Below are 14,841 nucleotides of genomic sequence, written 5' to 3'. Positions count from 1 at the left end.
AGTGTTGAGTACTTTCAGGTGGAAGTGAGTGTAAAGAATGGCTAATGAAAAGAGTGGAAACGTGGAGCAATTAGAACATGGGTCTTGGATAGAATTCTGGGAAGAGGAAAACATAAACAGAGGGACTCTGATCTAACTAGAAAAAAGATATCATAACTTTAAAGTTGAGAAGAGTGGTTAGACAATAATATTTAAGAGAAAGGTAGGGGAAAAATGAGGTGTGGGCGGCGGGGCGGGGAGTCAGGAGAACTGGAGAGAGGATGAAATACCTTTTCTCCCACTTTTGCAATGAAAAATAGAGCTAATGAATCTTGGTGGGGAGGGCTAGGAGAGCATACTAGAGTGTGTGAGATGTGCAAATTGGAACCAGTTGTGTCTTCACTCCTAATCCTATCTCCATCAATTCCATGACTTGATTTAGAGTTTGGGAACAGCTAAAAGATTATGTAGGGTGACAAGCGGTATTGGAATTGGGAATATTAAGTCGTTACACCATTCCATAAACAGCAGGAGCAAGGTGGTTGTGGGGATTAACATCTCCAGCACTTGTAGACAAGAAAGGAGAGTCGTGAAACAGGAGAAATCCATGGTACCAGAGAAAACATCACTTAATTAGTAAGCAAAATCTTCTTGTGCCAAAGCCTCTTCCTTTCTATTCCCTCTGCCACACTCCCTTCTATGTTGTTTTGGTCAGTCATGTACTGAGATTTGTCTCTCCCTAGGGTGAGTTTGAGGGGAAAAGATAATAGGATCTTTAATTTGTCAAGTGGATATGAAACGTTTCTGACAACTTTTTTCCGGCTAAAAGCCCTGGAGAAAAAGAGAAGAGAAAATAATGTAGTCCAAATAAAGATAAACTGAGTGAGAAATACTATCATTTTCCCTCCAGATAGTGCCAAAATAATAATAATAATAATAAAGCCTACAAATTGTGAGTGACACCAAGAATAGCAATGAGACACCTCAAAGGAAGATCTGATGGATATTGTGGATCAAAAGTAGTAGCAAGAGAGAAAGTAAAAGAATATACTTTCTTTCCTTCATACACTTTCTTAATTCTCCTATTTAATCCACGTCCTTCTCTCCATGTTAGTTAAAATATTTAATTTGATAGCAAAGATATAGAATTGATCAGTCTTTTCCTGGTTCTTAGGATGATTCTTATAACTAAGCTAACTCACTGTTTTTCCAACTCCCTTACCCAGCCTGTAGCAAAGGGGAAGCTGAGAAGAAAAAATATATTAAATGTACTGTCACATCTCTTCTGTTTACTTTCAAACCACATCTTTTATTTCATATACTGCTTAGGCTCCAAGGGTATGTGAACCCAGAAAGAATGATTTCTCCTCCAGGTAGGCTTATCCTTTCCCTTTAGCTTGTTGTTTGTGGAATCTTCAAAGTTTTCCTATGAATTTGAGGAAAACAAAACAAAACACAACACCAGCTTCCTCTCCTCTAGGTTGCCTTAGAAGTGCTTATTTCTCCAGTCCACGTAAAGGTATTCAGGTGGCCCAAGGAAGTTCTTTTCAGAGAGAGTATATTCATCTCAACAGGGAGCGAAGGAGGGATATGATGCAATCTCCACAAATCTATTCACTCAAATAGAAGAGGAATGAAGAATAACAAACTTTCTGAACAACTCCTCAGATCCCCACCAGAGAGCTTGATGTCTAAAGCTCTCAGTTATGAAAGGAGTATTACAAAGAGGCAGTAATAAAAGATTGATGAGGATTTGGGTTTTCACTTTGCTTCTGAAGACAAGAGATAAAAAATAATTCCTTACAATATTTCCATAAATAGATTCTTTGACTATATGCCATTAAAAAAATATTAATTGCTATTAACATCTAAATTAAACAAATTTACTTCAGATGATTCCACCATAGCTTTTCTCCAAAGCCTATTAAAATCTTTCTGTATTTATTGATATTTTATTGTACCACTTAAATTTTGTTATTTTTTGCTTTATTTACATTAAGCAATAACATATGATTTGTGTGTGCACGTGTATATATATATATACAACAAAGCACTTTGTCCCCAAGTGGCAATGATTATAGAAAAAGGGAGTGACTAGAGAAATAATTCTTTTTTCATTCTTCCTAAGCCTATTTATGTTCCTTTTCCTTCATGACCTTTCATATGCTATAAGTGTCCATGTGCTTGATGGACATATATCTGAATTATGCTTTATAAGAAACTGGCTTATGGAAAAAGTACCCAAGTTAGTATTTCCCCTGTGGCATGAAAAAATACCACGTGAACAATCTTAATATGAGAGGAAAATCAAATCTAAACAATGAAAATGTAATAAGTAAGCTTTCATCTAAAAAGCTACCCATTTGGTTATCCTACAGAAGCTAGACCATTTACTTAAATTTGTTAACTTATAGTATGTAACACAGCATCTATTTGAGCATGTGTAGTTTCAAATGTACTACATTATACAGGAAGAAGTTCAAGGCATACAATTTTGTTGTTATTGCTTCGCAAGATATCCAGTTATCATGATCACCACACTATTATTATCACAAAATAAAAGTTTTGACAAAAACTTGAATCTCAAACATGGTGGTTCTGTCTCCAAGTATATGGCTGAGATGGTTATAACACAAAAACTAAGAGTTTAGATTAAAAAGGGGGAAATACAATTTTGAATTATTTATATTTTTATTCAGCTGATACTGATGTCATTAAGCAAAATGAAACCTATCTTTACTTTTAGAAGACTTATGGTTTCAACCAGCCACATAAGAGTTTAATAAACACCTACCATGTACTGGGTATTATATTTCATAAACCCAAATGCACTAATTTGCTGACTGCTTTTTAAAAGAAACCATTTTCCAAGAAAATCCACAGTAACATGAAATTTACATGGCTTCTTTTGCTATGGAAGTTTATATTAAAATCTACTTCCTGTATCTATTATTCAGTTCCTTCATATTCTAGATTTATCTTTTAATTTTTATCCCAGCTTACTGTTTTCATGATAGTCTTTCTACCTTGCATAATAACTAATAGAACATATCCATTTTGTTTCTTTCTACTCTCCTGTCCTTTCTTCCAAATGCTTATCTGTTTCTCTCCACTAACTACCAATGTCTTACTACAATTTATCAATTTTAGTCTTTTATAGATAATACAAAACCACAGTTAACTTTCAGATGTACTTGGCTCTTCATAAACTACAGTATCAACTTGGATGGTAAGCTTCTCAAGTGTTTGGCCAAGATCATATTCTCTAAGACAACAGAGTAACTTCTCAATCCTTGATCAGCTACAAAATAATTTGTACACATTCTACCTTCTTCCTTAAATTTTTATAGTCTTCTCATTACAACTGTACTCCATACATCTTTTCTCTACCATCAGTCTTTTTAAAAAATAGTCTGAATTCACTGTCTTTACTCTTTCACCATTCATATTTGTCTCAATCCAGTGCAATCTGGTATTTCTTTCCCATTCCACTGAACTAAGTCTTTAAGGTAACCAAGGAATTATTATCTATTTGTCAAGTATAGTGGCCTTTCAGTCTATGCCTGCCCTCTTGCCTTCTCTGTAATGCTAATTTATACTCCTTTCTTTAAAAAAATAATTTCCTATGAAGCTCATTTTATTACTGTTATGGTATATGTTTCATTTCTTTATTAGTGTCTTCAATTTTAATTTCAATAGGTCATTTTGATGCATTCTCCTAAAATAACTGCTATTTCATACCTCCTTTGAGTTCTCTCTCTTTAAGAAATCCAAGATCAATTCTTCTGATCTAAATCTACTATCTGAGCTCTATATCTCTGCTTATATATATAACCTTTGAACAGTTCCATTTGAATGTCTATAGGTACCCCAACCTCAGAATGTGGACCATTCTTATTAACTTATCCCTGTTTCACACAACAAAGGGCACACAAAAATGAATTTAAAAATTAATGAAAAAAAATTTTTTTTAAGCAGGCAACACACACACACACACATGCCAAGATGTTTCAGTCATGTCCAACTCTGCATGGACGGTAGCCCGCCAGGTTCCTCTGTCCATAGGATTCTTCAGACAAAAATACTGGAATGGTCTGCCATGACCTCTTCCAGGGGCTCTTCCCAACCCAGAGACTGAACTCGAGTCTCTTATGTCTCCTGCATTGGCATGGAGGTTCTTTACCATTAGCACCACCTGGGAATATCCCCTCCCCCCCCACCAACACATGCCTAGCCTCTATTCCCATGTTTCTTACCCCAAAATACCTGTTATGCTACCATTTAAAATTCTGTTATATCTGTCTTTCTCCTCTTTATTCCTAGCTTTCACTGCAGTAACAGCCTTCTATTTTGTCCTTCTGGTCTCAGTATTATAGTTTTAATTCTAAAAATCAGTTTTTTTTTCCTCTTTTTTTTTTCCCTTTCTGGTGACTACACGATAAAGTTCATGTTCTATAACATGACACCAGAAAACACCATCATATCCCAGTTCCTTCTAACTACTTCATTTTTGTTGACACTCCCCAATATGCAATCTGGCTCTAATCATCAAATTACTTTCAGTTTTCAATATTGGTCCCTCCACTTGGAATTCTCTTGTTTTGAAATCATTCCACTGTTTTTAGACTTTGACATTAGTCTATGAAGCCTTTCAGGTTACCTTCAAGTTAAAAAAAAATCTTAATAGTGCAATCATAGCACCTCATATTCATCTTTACCTATTTAAATGACTATCTTTCACTTAGAGTTTGATCTAAATTGAGGGCACACATAGAACTTATAAATTTTATGTCTCTATTCTTAAAGAATTTCACCCAATAAAGTATTTTCAATAAATGGAAAGATTTTTAATGGGAAATTGGTTTGGAAAGATCTGTTGAGTCCAGATTTTAGGAGACTATAAATGTCAGACTAAAAACTTGTCACTTATTCTGCAAATATTGGGATTCTTTACCTGAGGAATACTTAAAAAAAAAAACAAAAAAACTAAATCTTTACATAGCATTTACTATATGCCAAGTTCTGTTCTAATACTGATACACTTATTTAACTATTGTCTCTTTTCTTATAATCTGGAAAACTGAGGCACCAGTTGGTTAAGTACCTTATCCAAAGTTTCTCAGTTAGTATTAGGGCTGGGGTTCTATTCCAGGTAGCGTGGCTGCTGATGTGTTCCATGGTAAAATTTTAAATTTAACATGGGAAAATGTTAAATTGTGTTAGCATGACTAAACATTCAGATTTATTGGAAAGAGTAGCAGTCTTTCCAACTGATTTCCAAAAGGAGATCAATTAAAAGGCTGTTAAGCTTACTCTGTTAAGCTAGGCTCAAAGTAGACTGAAAGGGAATATATTTCAAAGAATTGGAAGATTTGTTGATGATAGGGCATGTGGCTAATAAAGCATGGTGGAAGGAGGAACAAAGAAAAATACCAAGATTTCCTTTCCAATAAGTAGGAAAATGAAGAAATCACATATAGGAGATAGGATTAAGGAATGAAGGGGAATATTTTGGAGAAGTAAATTTAGTATTATACTTTCCAGTAGAAATGTCCCAAATAAGGAGTTTGAACTGAAAAGGTGAGAAAGAATCTTGAAGTGAGCAAAGAAAGAATTAGAAACCAGAAACAGAAAAATAGTCATCAATTTTCAGTTGACTCTAATTACTCTCTTCAACAGCATTGACCAAAGCATGGTCCATAGATGTTAGTCAGGGTTATATATCAAAGAGGTAAAACTCCAAAACTCTCAGGACTACACTGTAGAAGAGCTTGGGGAATACTTAGCATGATAATATTCCTAGGCTGATGTGGCATGTGTTTACCTTTACAGTCTAATTCATCAGAGTTGTCTCCACAATCATTTTCACCATCACATAACTTGCTGTGAGGAACACAACGACGATTGTAGCAGGGCTTGAAACCTCTTCGACAACTTCTGTTTTCTTACATGGAAAAGTGAAAACACATACTTGGAGGGCTAATAGAAATATTTTTACAAAAAGAAGATCACAGGTAAGATCTCATTCACAATAACCAGATTGTGGATCTAAAGAACAGGTGCTGTGTGATATTCAAGTTCTGGATTAGAATATCTATGAAAAAACTCTCTTTGACTATTTTAACTTCAAGGATTCACGCTTGGAGATCTTGTCAAATTATACCCATTTTATTGCTTTCAACATTTCTGTCAGGTAGGACAGAAATAAACTTATATCATATATTCATTTCTGAAGAAATGAATCTCTACCTCAAAAGTAATAAAGACACTTCAACACCTATCCCCTATCTCATTTGCACCCCACAAGTATTTTAAATCAAGAAAAAGAAGTGTCAAACAAAACATTTATTCCAGAATCAGTGAATTCAAGGGTCACCTATTTATCCATAAATTTCTCTTAAAAATCATCTTAAAGGATTTACTAGAATTTTTGAAGCAGAAGAATAATTGCCTTCTGAAATCTGTTTACCTTAATCAGAATCTCCTGACATTTTCTGATTTGGGGCAGAAGGTACCACTCACAATAATAATAGCTGCCATTTGCTGAAAGCTTCTTTTGCACCAGGCTCTATATTGAGCATATGTAAATATACACATGTTTATTTAATGTTCCCAACCACCATTCCAGCTAGGTTTGCTTTGTAGTATGCTGTGTTGTGCTTAGTTGCTCAGTCCTGTCTGACTCTTTGCGACCCCATGGACTGTAGCCCTCCATGCTCCTCTGTCCGTGGAGATTCTCCAGGTAAGAACACTGGATTGGGTTGCCAAGCTTTCTGCCAGGGGATCTTCCTGACCCAGAGATCAAACCCAGGTCTCCCGCATTGCAGGCGGAATCTTTACCAGCTGAGCCAACAGGGAAGATTTGTAGTGAGAAACTGAAATATGGGAGAAGTAATGGCCTTTCCTCATTCTAGTCACAAACTAGTAGATTTGGGAACAAACATTTAAACTCAAATGTGATTCTAAAATCTGGAATCTATGCCTGAAATTGTCAAACTATAGTCCACAGGCCAAATGCAGCATGTGAACCTGATTTTATCTGGCTCTGGAACTAATAATGATTTTTACATTTGTAAAAGATTGTTTAAAACACTAGAATATGTGACAAAATCATATATGACCCACAAAACCACAAAATAGCATCACACCCTTTACAGAAAAAGCTTGTTAACCCCTTTTCAGTCAAATATTATCTGCCTTCTAAGAAGATAAAAATAATAATGAAATATATTCTCAAGCCAATTCATAATAATGTGGATTTATAAGCTGATCATTATCACATTTTTATATGCTTTAATATTTTCATGATGTACAGGACATAGCTATTGATTTTGGTAAATACATTTGAGGTAAATTCCCTAAGATTTAGTTACATGTTGATTACAGACAAATTACATTTGATTATCATTTTAGCCAAGGATGTTTACTCTGCAATGTGAAAGAGTGAAAAATCTTCTTGTGAATTTTCCAAAATCCACTTTACTCTTGTAAAGAAATAAAACAAAAGAGAAATACAGAAGCCAAATACAACAATTCTAGATATAGATACCTAAATTTTGAAGAGCATATAATACCAATACTATACAGCATAAGAAATCAGACTACTTTAGAAATGTTCTAGATCAATTCTACATCAACTATTAATGATTGCATAGATGCATGCTTTCAGGAAAAATATTATTGAAATGAAGGCAAGTAACAGTTGCTTACTATAGAGTCCAAAAGCCTGTTTATATTTCTATGGGAGAGGGAAAGGTTGACTATTATTTGGTGTCACCTACAGAGGCACAACTGGTGGAATTACATACTTAATGGACACCAGGGCTAAAGCAATCAGCCTTTGTACCTAAGGACAATAGCCCTGGGATAATCCGAGAGTCAAAATTATTTAGAATGAATAAGATCCTGATACCAATACAACAATATACTATTGGCTGATGGTGGACTTTTGCTGCAGGTTAAACCTGCAATATCCAGCCAATAACTAATACTTCTGACATCTTCAAATGTAAGCCTAAAACCTTTTGCTAATGATGAATAACGAGGGAGCTCAAAAACAGGCTCCTGTGTATTTAAATTTATACTTCAAGCATGGAAAATATTAGGAAATTCTTCAATTAATATCATGTGTATTGGGTAGGAAATAAGGTGCCCAATTTGAATAAGAACAAGCCAAAGCAATTGTTAATCTACATGTTAATGAGAGGCAGTAAGAAAATCATACATACAAACCAAATGGAGACAATCATACCAAAACTATAAAAATAATTGCAAACTTATCTCTGAAATGAGAAAATCACACACTGAAAACTTACCACAGTAGAGCAGTTTTTCATCTGATTTATCCTTACAATGAGGAATGCCATCACAGGTGAGCTGATAATCAATACATTCTCCATTTCCACACTCAAATTCTGAATAAATATTGCAGGAAGAATTTTTAGCTGAAAGGTAAAAAGGTCAATATTTCATGTAATAACATTTTTGATGTCATAGCAATTGTTTCCTTTAATCTTAAACATAAAAATAAACAAATTTGCTTATATAAAAATTAATAAAGGGCAATTTTTTATGGAATTCCTTTAAAAAAAAAATTAAGAAGGACGCTTTTATTATGTTGTTTTCAAGCCCCCTTTGCAAATGTTCATAAGTTGCCTAACTTTATCTTTGTGTTTAAAGTATGTTTGTGGATTTTGTTAATTATTTGGTGACTGTACATGTGTGGAAAAAGGAGGGGCTTAAATCTGGGTGACCTTATTTATGCATCTTGCTCAGCACTTTATCCTAAAAATAAATGTTTAAAAAGAGCCAGTTAAATAAGCTCTGTACATACTGATAGTGCTTTTGTATTTTCTTATTGTAATCTCATATATTCTTCAATACACTGAAATTTTTTAGCATATAGAGTTCTCATCTTGGATGCCTTGAATTGATTCATTTCACTGAAGTCTCTCCTCCAAATGTCCTTCCTCCCCAACTACCTGCTGAAAAAAATCTCTGTAACAATTTCTATCACTAAGAAGTACTAGAGTTGCTGAAATTATTCTCTATAGAATAGACAGAGCCTCTTGTGCTATTCACATTGTGAGAGGTGCCAGGGAGAAGACCCTCTCTTCCTGCCACAAGTGATCAGTACCTACTCCTTGAAATGCATGGGAGTCTGTAGCGGGTGCTGGTAGAGGACAAAGATAAACTGAAAAGCACATGCAGCAGGTGCTTATGGGCTCCAGTTAACCACTGCCGTGTTGTCCCACTTCTAAATGCCAGGATTCTTATAAGAAATTTAAAGTCTGAGTTTTTTGTGATTTGAGCAACTTGTCAGTACAAAACAGCCATGAGTACAAAGAAGTTTTCTATAGCTAGATTTCATCCCTGGAATGCCAATATGTGACCTCTCTTTTAGAATGATCTCTCTTGGGGAATATAGACATTTTTCAAAAAATTATTTATTTTTAATTGGAGGATAATTGCTTTATGATATTCTGTTGGTTTCTGCCATACATCAACATGAATCAGCCTTAGGCATACATATGTCCTGCCCCTCTTGATCCTGCCTCCCATCTCTCAAACTATCCCACTCCTTTATTTTTATTCTTAAACAATTGATTTACTAGCAAGCTTTTGGAGTGCAAACATTTCTGCTGCATATTGTGCTGTCTGCTTGCATATACTCAGTCTATTGGGCTTCCCAGGTGGTGCTAGTGGTAAAGAACCCGCCTGCCAATGCAAAAGATGTAAGAGACGCGAGTTAAATCCCTGGATCAGGAAGATCCCCTGGAGGAGAGCACAGCCACCCACTCCAGTATTTTTGTCTGGAGAATCCTATGGACAGAGGGGCCTGGGCTACCACAGTCCTTAGGGATGCAAAGAGTCTGACACAACTGAAGCGACTTAGTACAGCACAGCACTCAATCTAATGCTTGTAGAAAAACCGTATAGGGAAAGTAAATCATATTAATTATGTTGGAGGTAATTAGAACTCATTTATCTCTACTAATGCAGGAAATATAGTTTAATTTTATAATTTGCTATCAGGATTTATTTCAGGAATATTCAGTTAAATAGATACTAATACTCTTTGAAGTTCCCAGTATTTTGTTTATTATTCCTAGAATGTAACCATTTTTACAGAATATCTATATTTTCTCTATCTATCTACCTATTAATGACATAATTTAACTTTGTAAATGATAGCAGCCCTCTCCAAAGTTAATTTTGTTTTTCTTGGTGCAGTCTAAATTTCACTAGTCAGTAGCTAAAGTAGAATGCCATTTTAGAGGAAATAACAAGAAATTAAGAGTCTAAAAATACCACTCACTTTCAATAATTATTATCTTTAAGAAGAGTGCTGACTTACTGCCCACAATCACCTTAGATCATGAACTGAATAAAATTCATCCATTTTACTGAGAGTCCATTAGCATTCCTAACTTGTTTTGTCTATTTTAAACACATACTGTTTAATTTCTCATTTCCAGTGAAAAATAATTGCTATGATAGAAAATGCCATATTTTGGTTTTATAATCACCATACCTTTGAGTAAAAGATGATAATATGTATAGTAAATATGGTTTATTATGCAAAAAAACAAATATTGTATGAGCACAATTCTTGTTTAGGTATGTTTGAAGAAATAGTATTGAGTATTTTCTGCCTCTCTCTAGAAACAAAAACTGTGGTTCAGCTGTCCTCCATTCTCTTACAAGGTAATTGCTTCATCTAATTATATTTGCTATTCTTGTTTCTGTTACGGGTGTTAGTAAGGTTAGCAATGTCGTGTGAAATGGAATTGCCTAATCTTTTTCTCAAGAGTTATGACAACAAATGGTTTTCTCTCCTTTGCCCTCAAGTAGGTGTTAGTAAATAACCTTTCATCCTTGTAATGTTGCCATTAACATTCATAAACTGCTCTGGGTGAACTAATTCAGATGTGGACCCCGATATTCCAGAAACATCATCATTTCCCAAAGATAGATTTGATAAGAAGAAGCCAAGAGTTACTTTTCAATCTCTCTGCTGGCCCACAGAATTTCAATATGAATGCACAATGGATACAAGATACTTCTGTAAAGATTCGTCAGCTCTGAAGAACCCAGTATCACTCTGCAGTTCCACGTGAATACAACTATGCTTGTTTTAACACTACAGTTTTCTGTCTGATTCATTCCCTCTCATCAATAGTGAGACGCAGGTGGCTTAGTAGGGACAGATGTATTTAATCTATTTTGCTGCAAGGACAGGAATCTACTGTCTACAAATAAGCCTTGCTGTTTTGACTAGAGGCATTGGTTTACTATTGGCCTGTAGTGACCTGTGAAAGAAACATGAGTGATTCTAATGCATGGCTAACACTCCAGGCTTACAGATGGTGTTGGATCCAGACAATTACAGCTGAAACCACAAAGGCAAACTGAAATAGAGAGTTTAAGCAATTGCTTGAGAAATTCAGGGAAGTGTTACGGAATGAAGAAACATTGGAATTTGTGGCCCAAATTATTGAAATTAACTATCTACTGGACAATTACATCACTCCCTTGTTTGTCTCAGCACATTCTTAAAGTCTTTTACTTATTTTGCTAAGAAATGCCCTTTTGGATTATGTGCCAATATACAAAGTGAGAAAATATGTATATGTTCTTGTATTAGGTGTAGTAGTTTTTCTGGTTAAAAAAATTATGTCAAAGTGTTTGTATAAGAAAAAAGTTTCCAAATGTACATGGCTCCAAGAATCACACTTGTTTGTATTAAAATAAAGAACAGGCAAAAGAGAAGATCCTTCTGGTATACAAAGACTGAAAGAAGACAAAAGATGCAATTGAAAAATACTTTCAGCTTATGATTCTTATTTTTATAATGTAGACATATCTAACTCTATTGATTTTCTAAGATGAAAGATATGAAATGAGTATACAGGTGAGGAAAAAAAAACTGAACACATCATAAGAGTTAACCAATTTTAATTTTCCAAAATGCTTCTCTCCTGTATTTCTTACTCACAACTAATTTTGATGTTAAAGAGAAATTAACCCTTTTTATGTTGCTGGATAATTTTCATGATGATATTAGAGCACTTGAACTGTTATTTACAGTAGAAACAGTTTGGGAAACTTAGCTGTTAATAAGTATATACTGTAATGGTACTAATTAAAGATTGCAATGCCTTTGGGAGGTATAAACATCACACAAGGCTGCAATGTTACATTTTTAATTAACGGTTCAGAAATGACTACAAATAAATTGTGTGAGCCATTCTTTCTCATTTACATACTCTGACTGACTGTGAGTGGGTTCACTACTAAGCTACTGCCTGTACACGGGTTTATTCTGGCTTTAATTAATTTTGCTATTGACTGAATTCTTAAAGTCATAACTCCTAAATTTTCAGATATCATTGTGTACAGGTATTTCTTCAGTTTACCCAACATCTTCCAGCCATAATCAGAGGATACAACATTCATCACTCTTTGGGTTATTATTACCTATCACATGGTGCTATAGGTATTATGGTAAACAGTTCTTTTTAGAATAGAGACATAAGCCAACAGGGTCTCTAATATTGGAGGAGAGTACAACTTCTAACATATGCTTAAACAATTCCAATGCCCATGTGTGCCATTTTGAGCAGTTATGTGTTACATCACATCTTAATTCTCTTTACTTACTCACACATCTGTTGTTTTCCAGCAATATTCGATCCCCTCTGCAGGAACAATTCACTCTTCCATTAGGTGTTAAAAGGCACAAGTCATGGCAACCTCCATTCAATAATGCACATGGAGAAAGTTCACCTGCAATGAAGAGGTTTTCTTGGTGACATTTTATACTGAATCCCCGTACCGTGTTACTATAGATTAACAGTGAACTGTTAAACAGCTTCAATCTCTCAAAATATCTCATGAACAAGGAAGATTCAGGACTTTTGAAAATCTAAAGATTCCAAATGATAAGTACAATTAAAAATATGTAACAAATCTCTACATTTTCTAACATATTTGTCATTCAATACACTGGTACCTCCAGAAACTACACAAACACTGCAAACTGCAATTTTGTAGGTATTCCAGTGATTAGGAAAAAAAAAAAAAATGTTTAAGCCAGATACAAAGCTTGTTTGTAAAACAAGTATTATTTTCTTGGAAACAACCTGATTTGAATCATCAAAAATAAGAGGAGTGAGAAAGTGTGAAATAGATATTCAGAAACTAATAATTAAAAGTGAATCATTCCTCTGGTGATAAATTAAGAACTATAAAATTTCCATAAAACATTCAGATAATTTCAATATATTCAATGGTCAAAGCCTGAATAGTAGCCTCAGAAACAGTAAGAAAATCCAACTAAGTATCACTTAAATATATATATGTTTTTGAGAGATTATATAATTAAGAAATAAATTTGTTTTCTATGGTAACTTACAGCTATTGGTATCATTAGCAACAGCTATGATACCCATTGGTTGATGTGGAATATCAGAACGAAGAACTTTTGTATCTCCTCCTGTGTACTTGTTAGAACGCAAGATAGCTCTTCTTCCCCAATCTGACCAGAAGATATAATTGTCATATACAGCCAGACTGAGAAAAGTTCCTGGCCCAGATTTGACAATCACCTGAAATAAAGTAAAATATTGTATTTTTAAAAATGAAACTATCTGCATATGTTTTTGCTCAAAAAAGAGATTATTAGTTTCCTTTAATCAATTGAAATAATCAGATAAAAATGTATTTCACTGACTGTATTAAGGTTTATTTTAAATATCATAATCATCCTTACCTTTTGTAATGTGCTTACTTAATATTTTGAAGTATATTTCTGTTTAATAGTCATTCACTTTAAGCAATTCTGTACTTTTGGTATTATAAACCAAAATCAAGACAAAAATATGAGATTAACTGTTATTACTATCAAACATTTGTATTAAGAAATCATTAGATATGTAGTAAATACTCATTAAGCTTTCAGAACTGTATATAAAATACACAATACAATTTGATCCAGGTTATTCCTTTAGACAACACAAGTGATTTAACAAGTTATCCATGCATTAGAAATAAAAATTGAAAACACTCAGATGAAGATGAAGTAAAAGGGACTAGATTTCCCTTCCTAATAAAACAACTGAAAAACTAAGCAAAATACATAAATCAAGGCTTTTCAACAAATTGGATATCAGGTAAGAAATGGCAGTGATTCCTGTGTAACAGGAACTAAACCAAGTGAGTCCCATAACCTCCAGAGTTTATAACCTGAGATAGTGACGAATAGTGAGGCAGTGCAGAGGGACTCAATAGAGTTCAGGGAACTCTCTGAGTGGACAGAGCCAAGAGTTATGGGAGTTACTGGAGAGTGATATGGTTAGATCTCGCAAGGCAGAGTGTTAGAGAAGAGAATGCAACAGAAACAGAACTCTGGGTGTCTGCACAGGGTCCTTCTGGAGTATTCAGCCATGTACTAAGCACATTTACCTTGATTCATGGACCTAACATTCCAGGTTCCTAGGCAATGCTGTTCTTTATGGCATCGGACTTTACTTCCATCACCAGTCACATTAACAACTGGGTGCTGCTTTTGCTTTGGCTCTGTCTCTTCATTCTTTTGAGTTATTTCTCCACTCTTCTCCAGTAGCATATTGGGCACCTACAGACCTGGGAAGTTCACCTTTCAGTGTCATATCATTTTGCCTTTTCATACTGTTCATGGGGTTCTCAAAGCAAGAATACTGAATCAGCAAATTTAACTCAGATGACCATTATATCTACTAGTGTGGGCGAGGATCCTTTAGAAGAAATGGAGTAAGCCTCATAGTCAACAAAAAACTGAAATGCACTTCTTGGGTGCAATCCCCAAAACAACAGAATGAT

General features: G+C 34.5%; 1 protein-coding gene across 1 annotated transcript in view; it reads right to left on the bottom strand.

The window, feature by feature from the left end:
* LRP1B (LDL receptor related protein 1B) overlaps nucleotides 1–14,841 on the bottom strand; it is a 1,972,098-nt gene that overhangs the window by 337,578 nt on the left and 1,619,679 nt on the right. The window contains exons 44-47 of the mRNA XM_068968462.1: nucleotides 13,397–13,589; nucleotides 12,643–12,768; nucleotides 8,295–8,423; nucleotides 5,804–5,923 (exon numbers count right to left, since the gene is read on the bottom strand). Coding sequence (XP_068824563.1) covers nucleotides 5,804–5,923; nucleotides 8,295–8,423; nucleotides 12,643–12,768; nucleotides 13,397–13,589 — 568 coding nt within the window. The remainder of the gene's footprint in view (nucleotides 1–5,803; nucleotides 5,924–8,294; nucleotides 8,424–12,642; nucleotides 12,769–13,396; nucleotides 13,590–14,841) is intronic.

The sequence above is a fragment of the Capricornis sumatraensis genome, chromosome 3 (assembly GCF_032405125.1).
Source record: "Capricornis sumatraensis isolate serow.1 chromosome 3, serow.2, whole genome shotgun sequence".
Taxonomy (NCBI): domain Eukaryota; kingdom Metazoa; phylum Chordata; class Mammalia; order Artiodactyla; family Bovidae; genus Capricornis; species Capricornis sumatraensis.
This window is presented reverse-complemented; position numbering and strand designations above follow the sequence as displayed.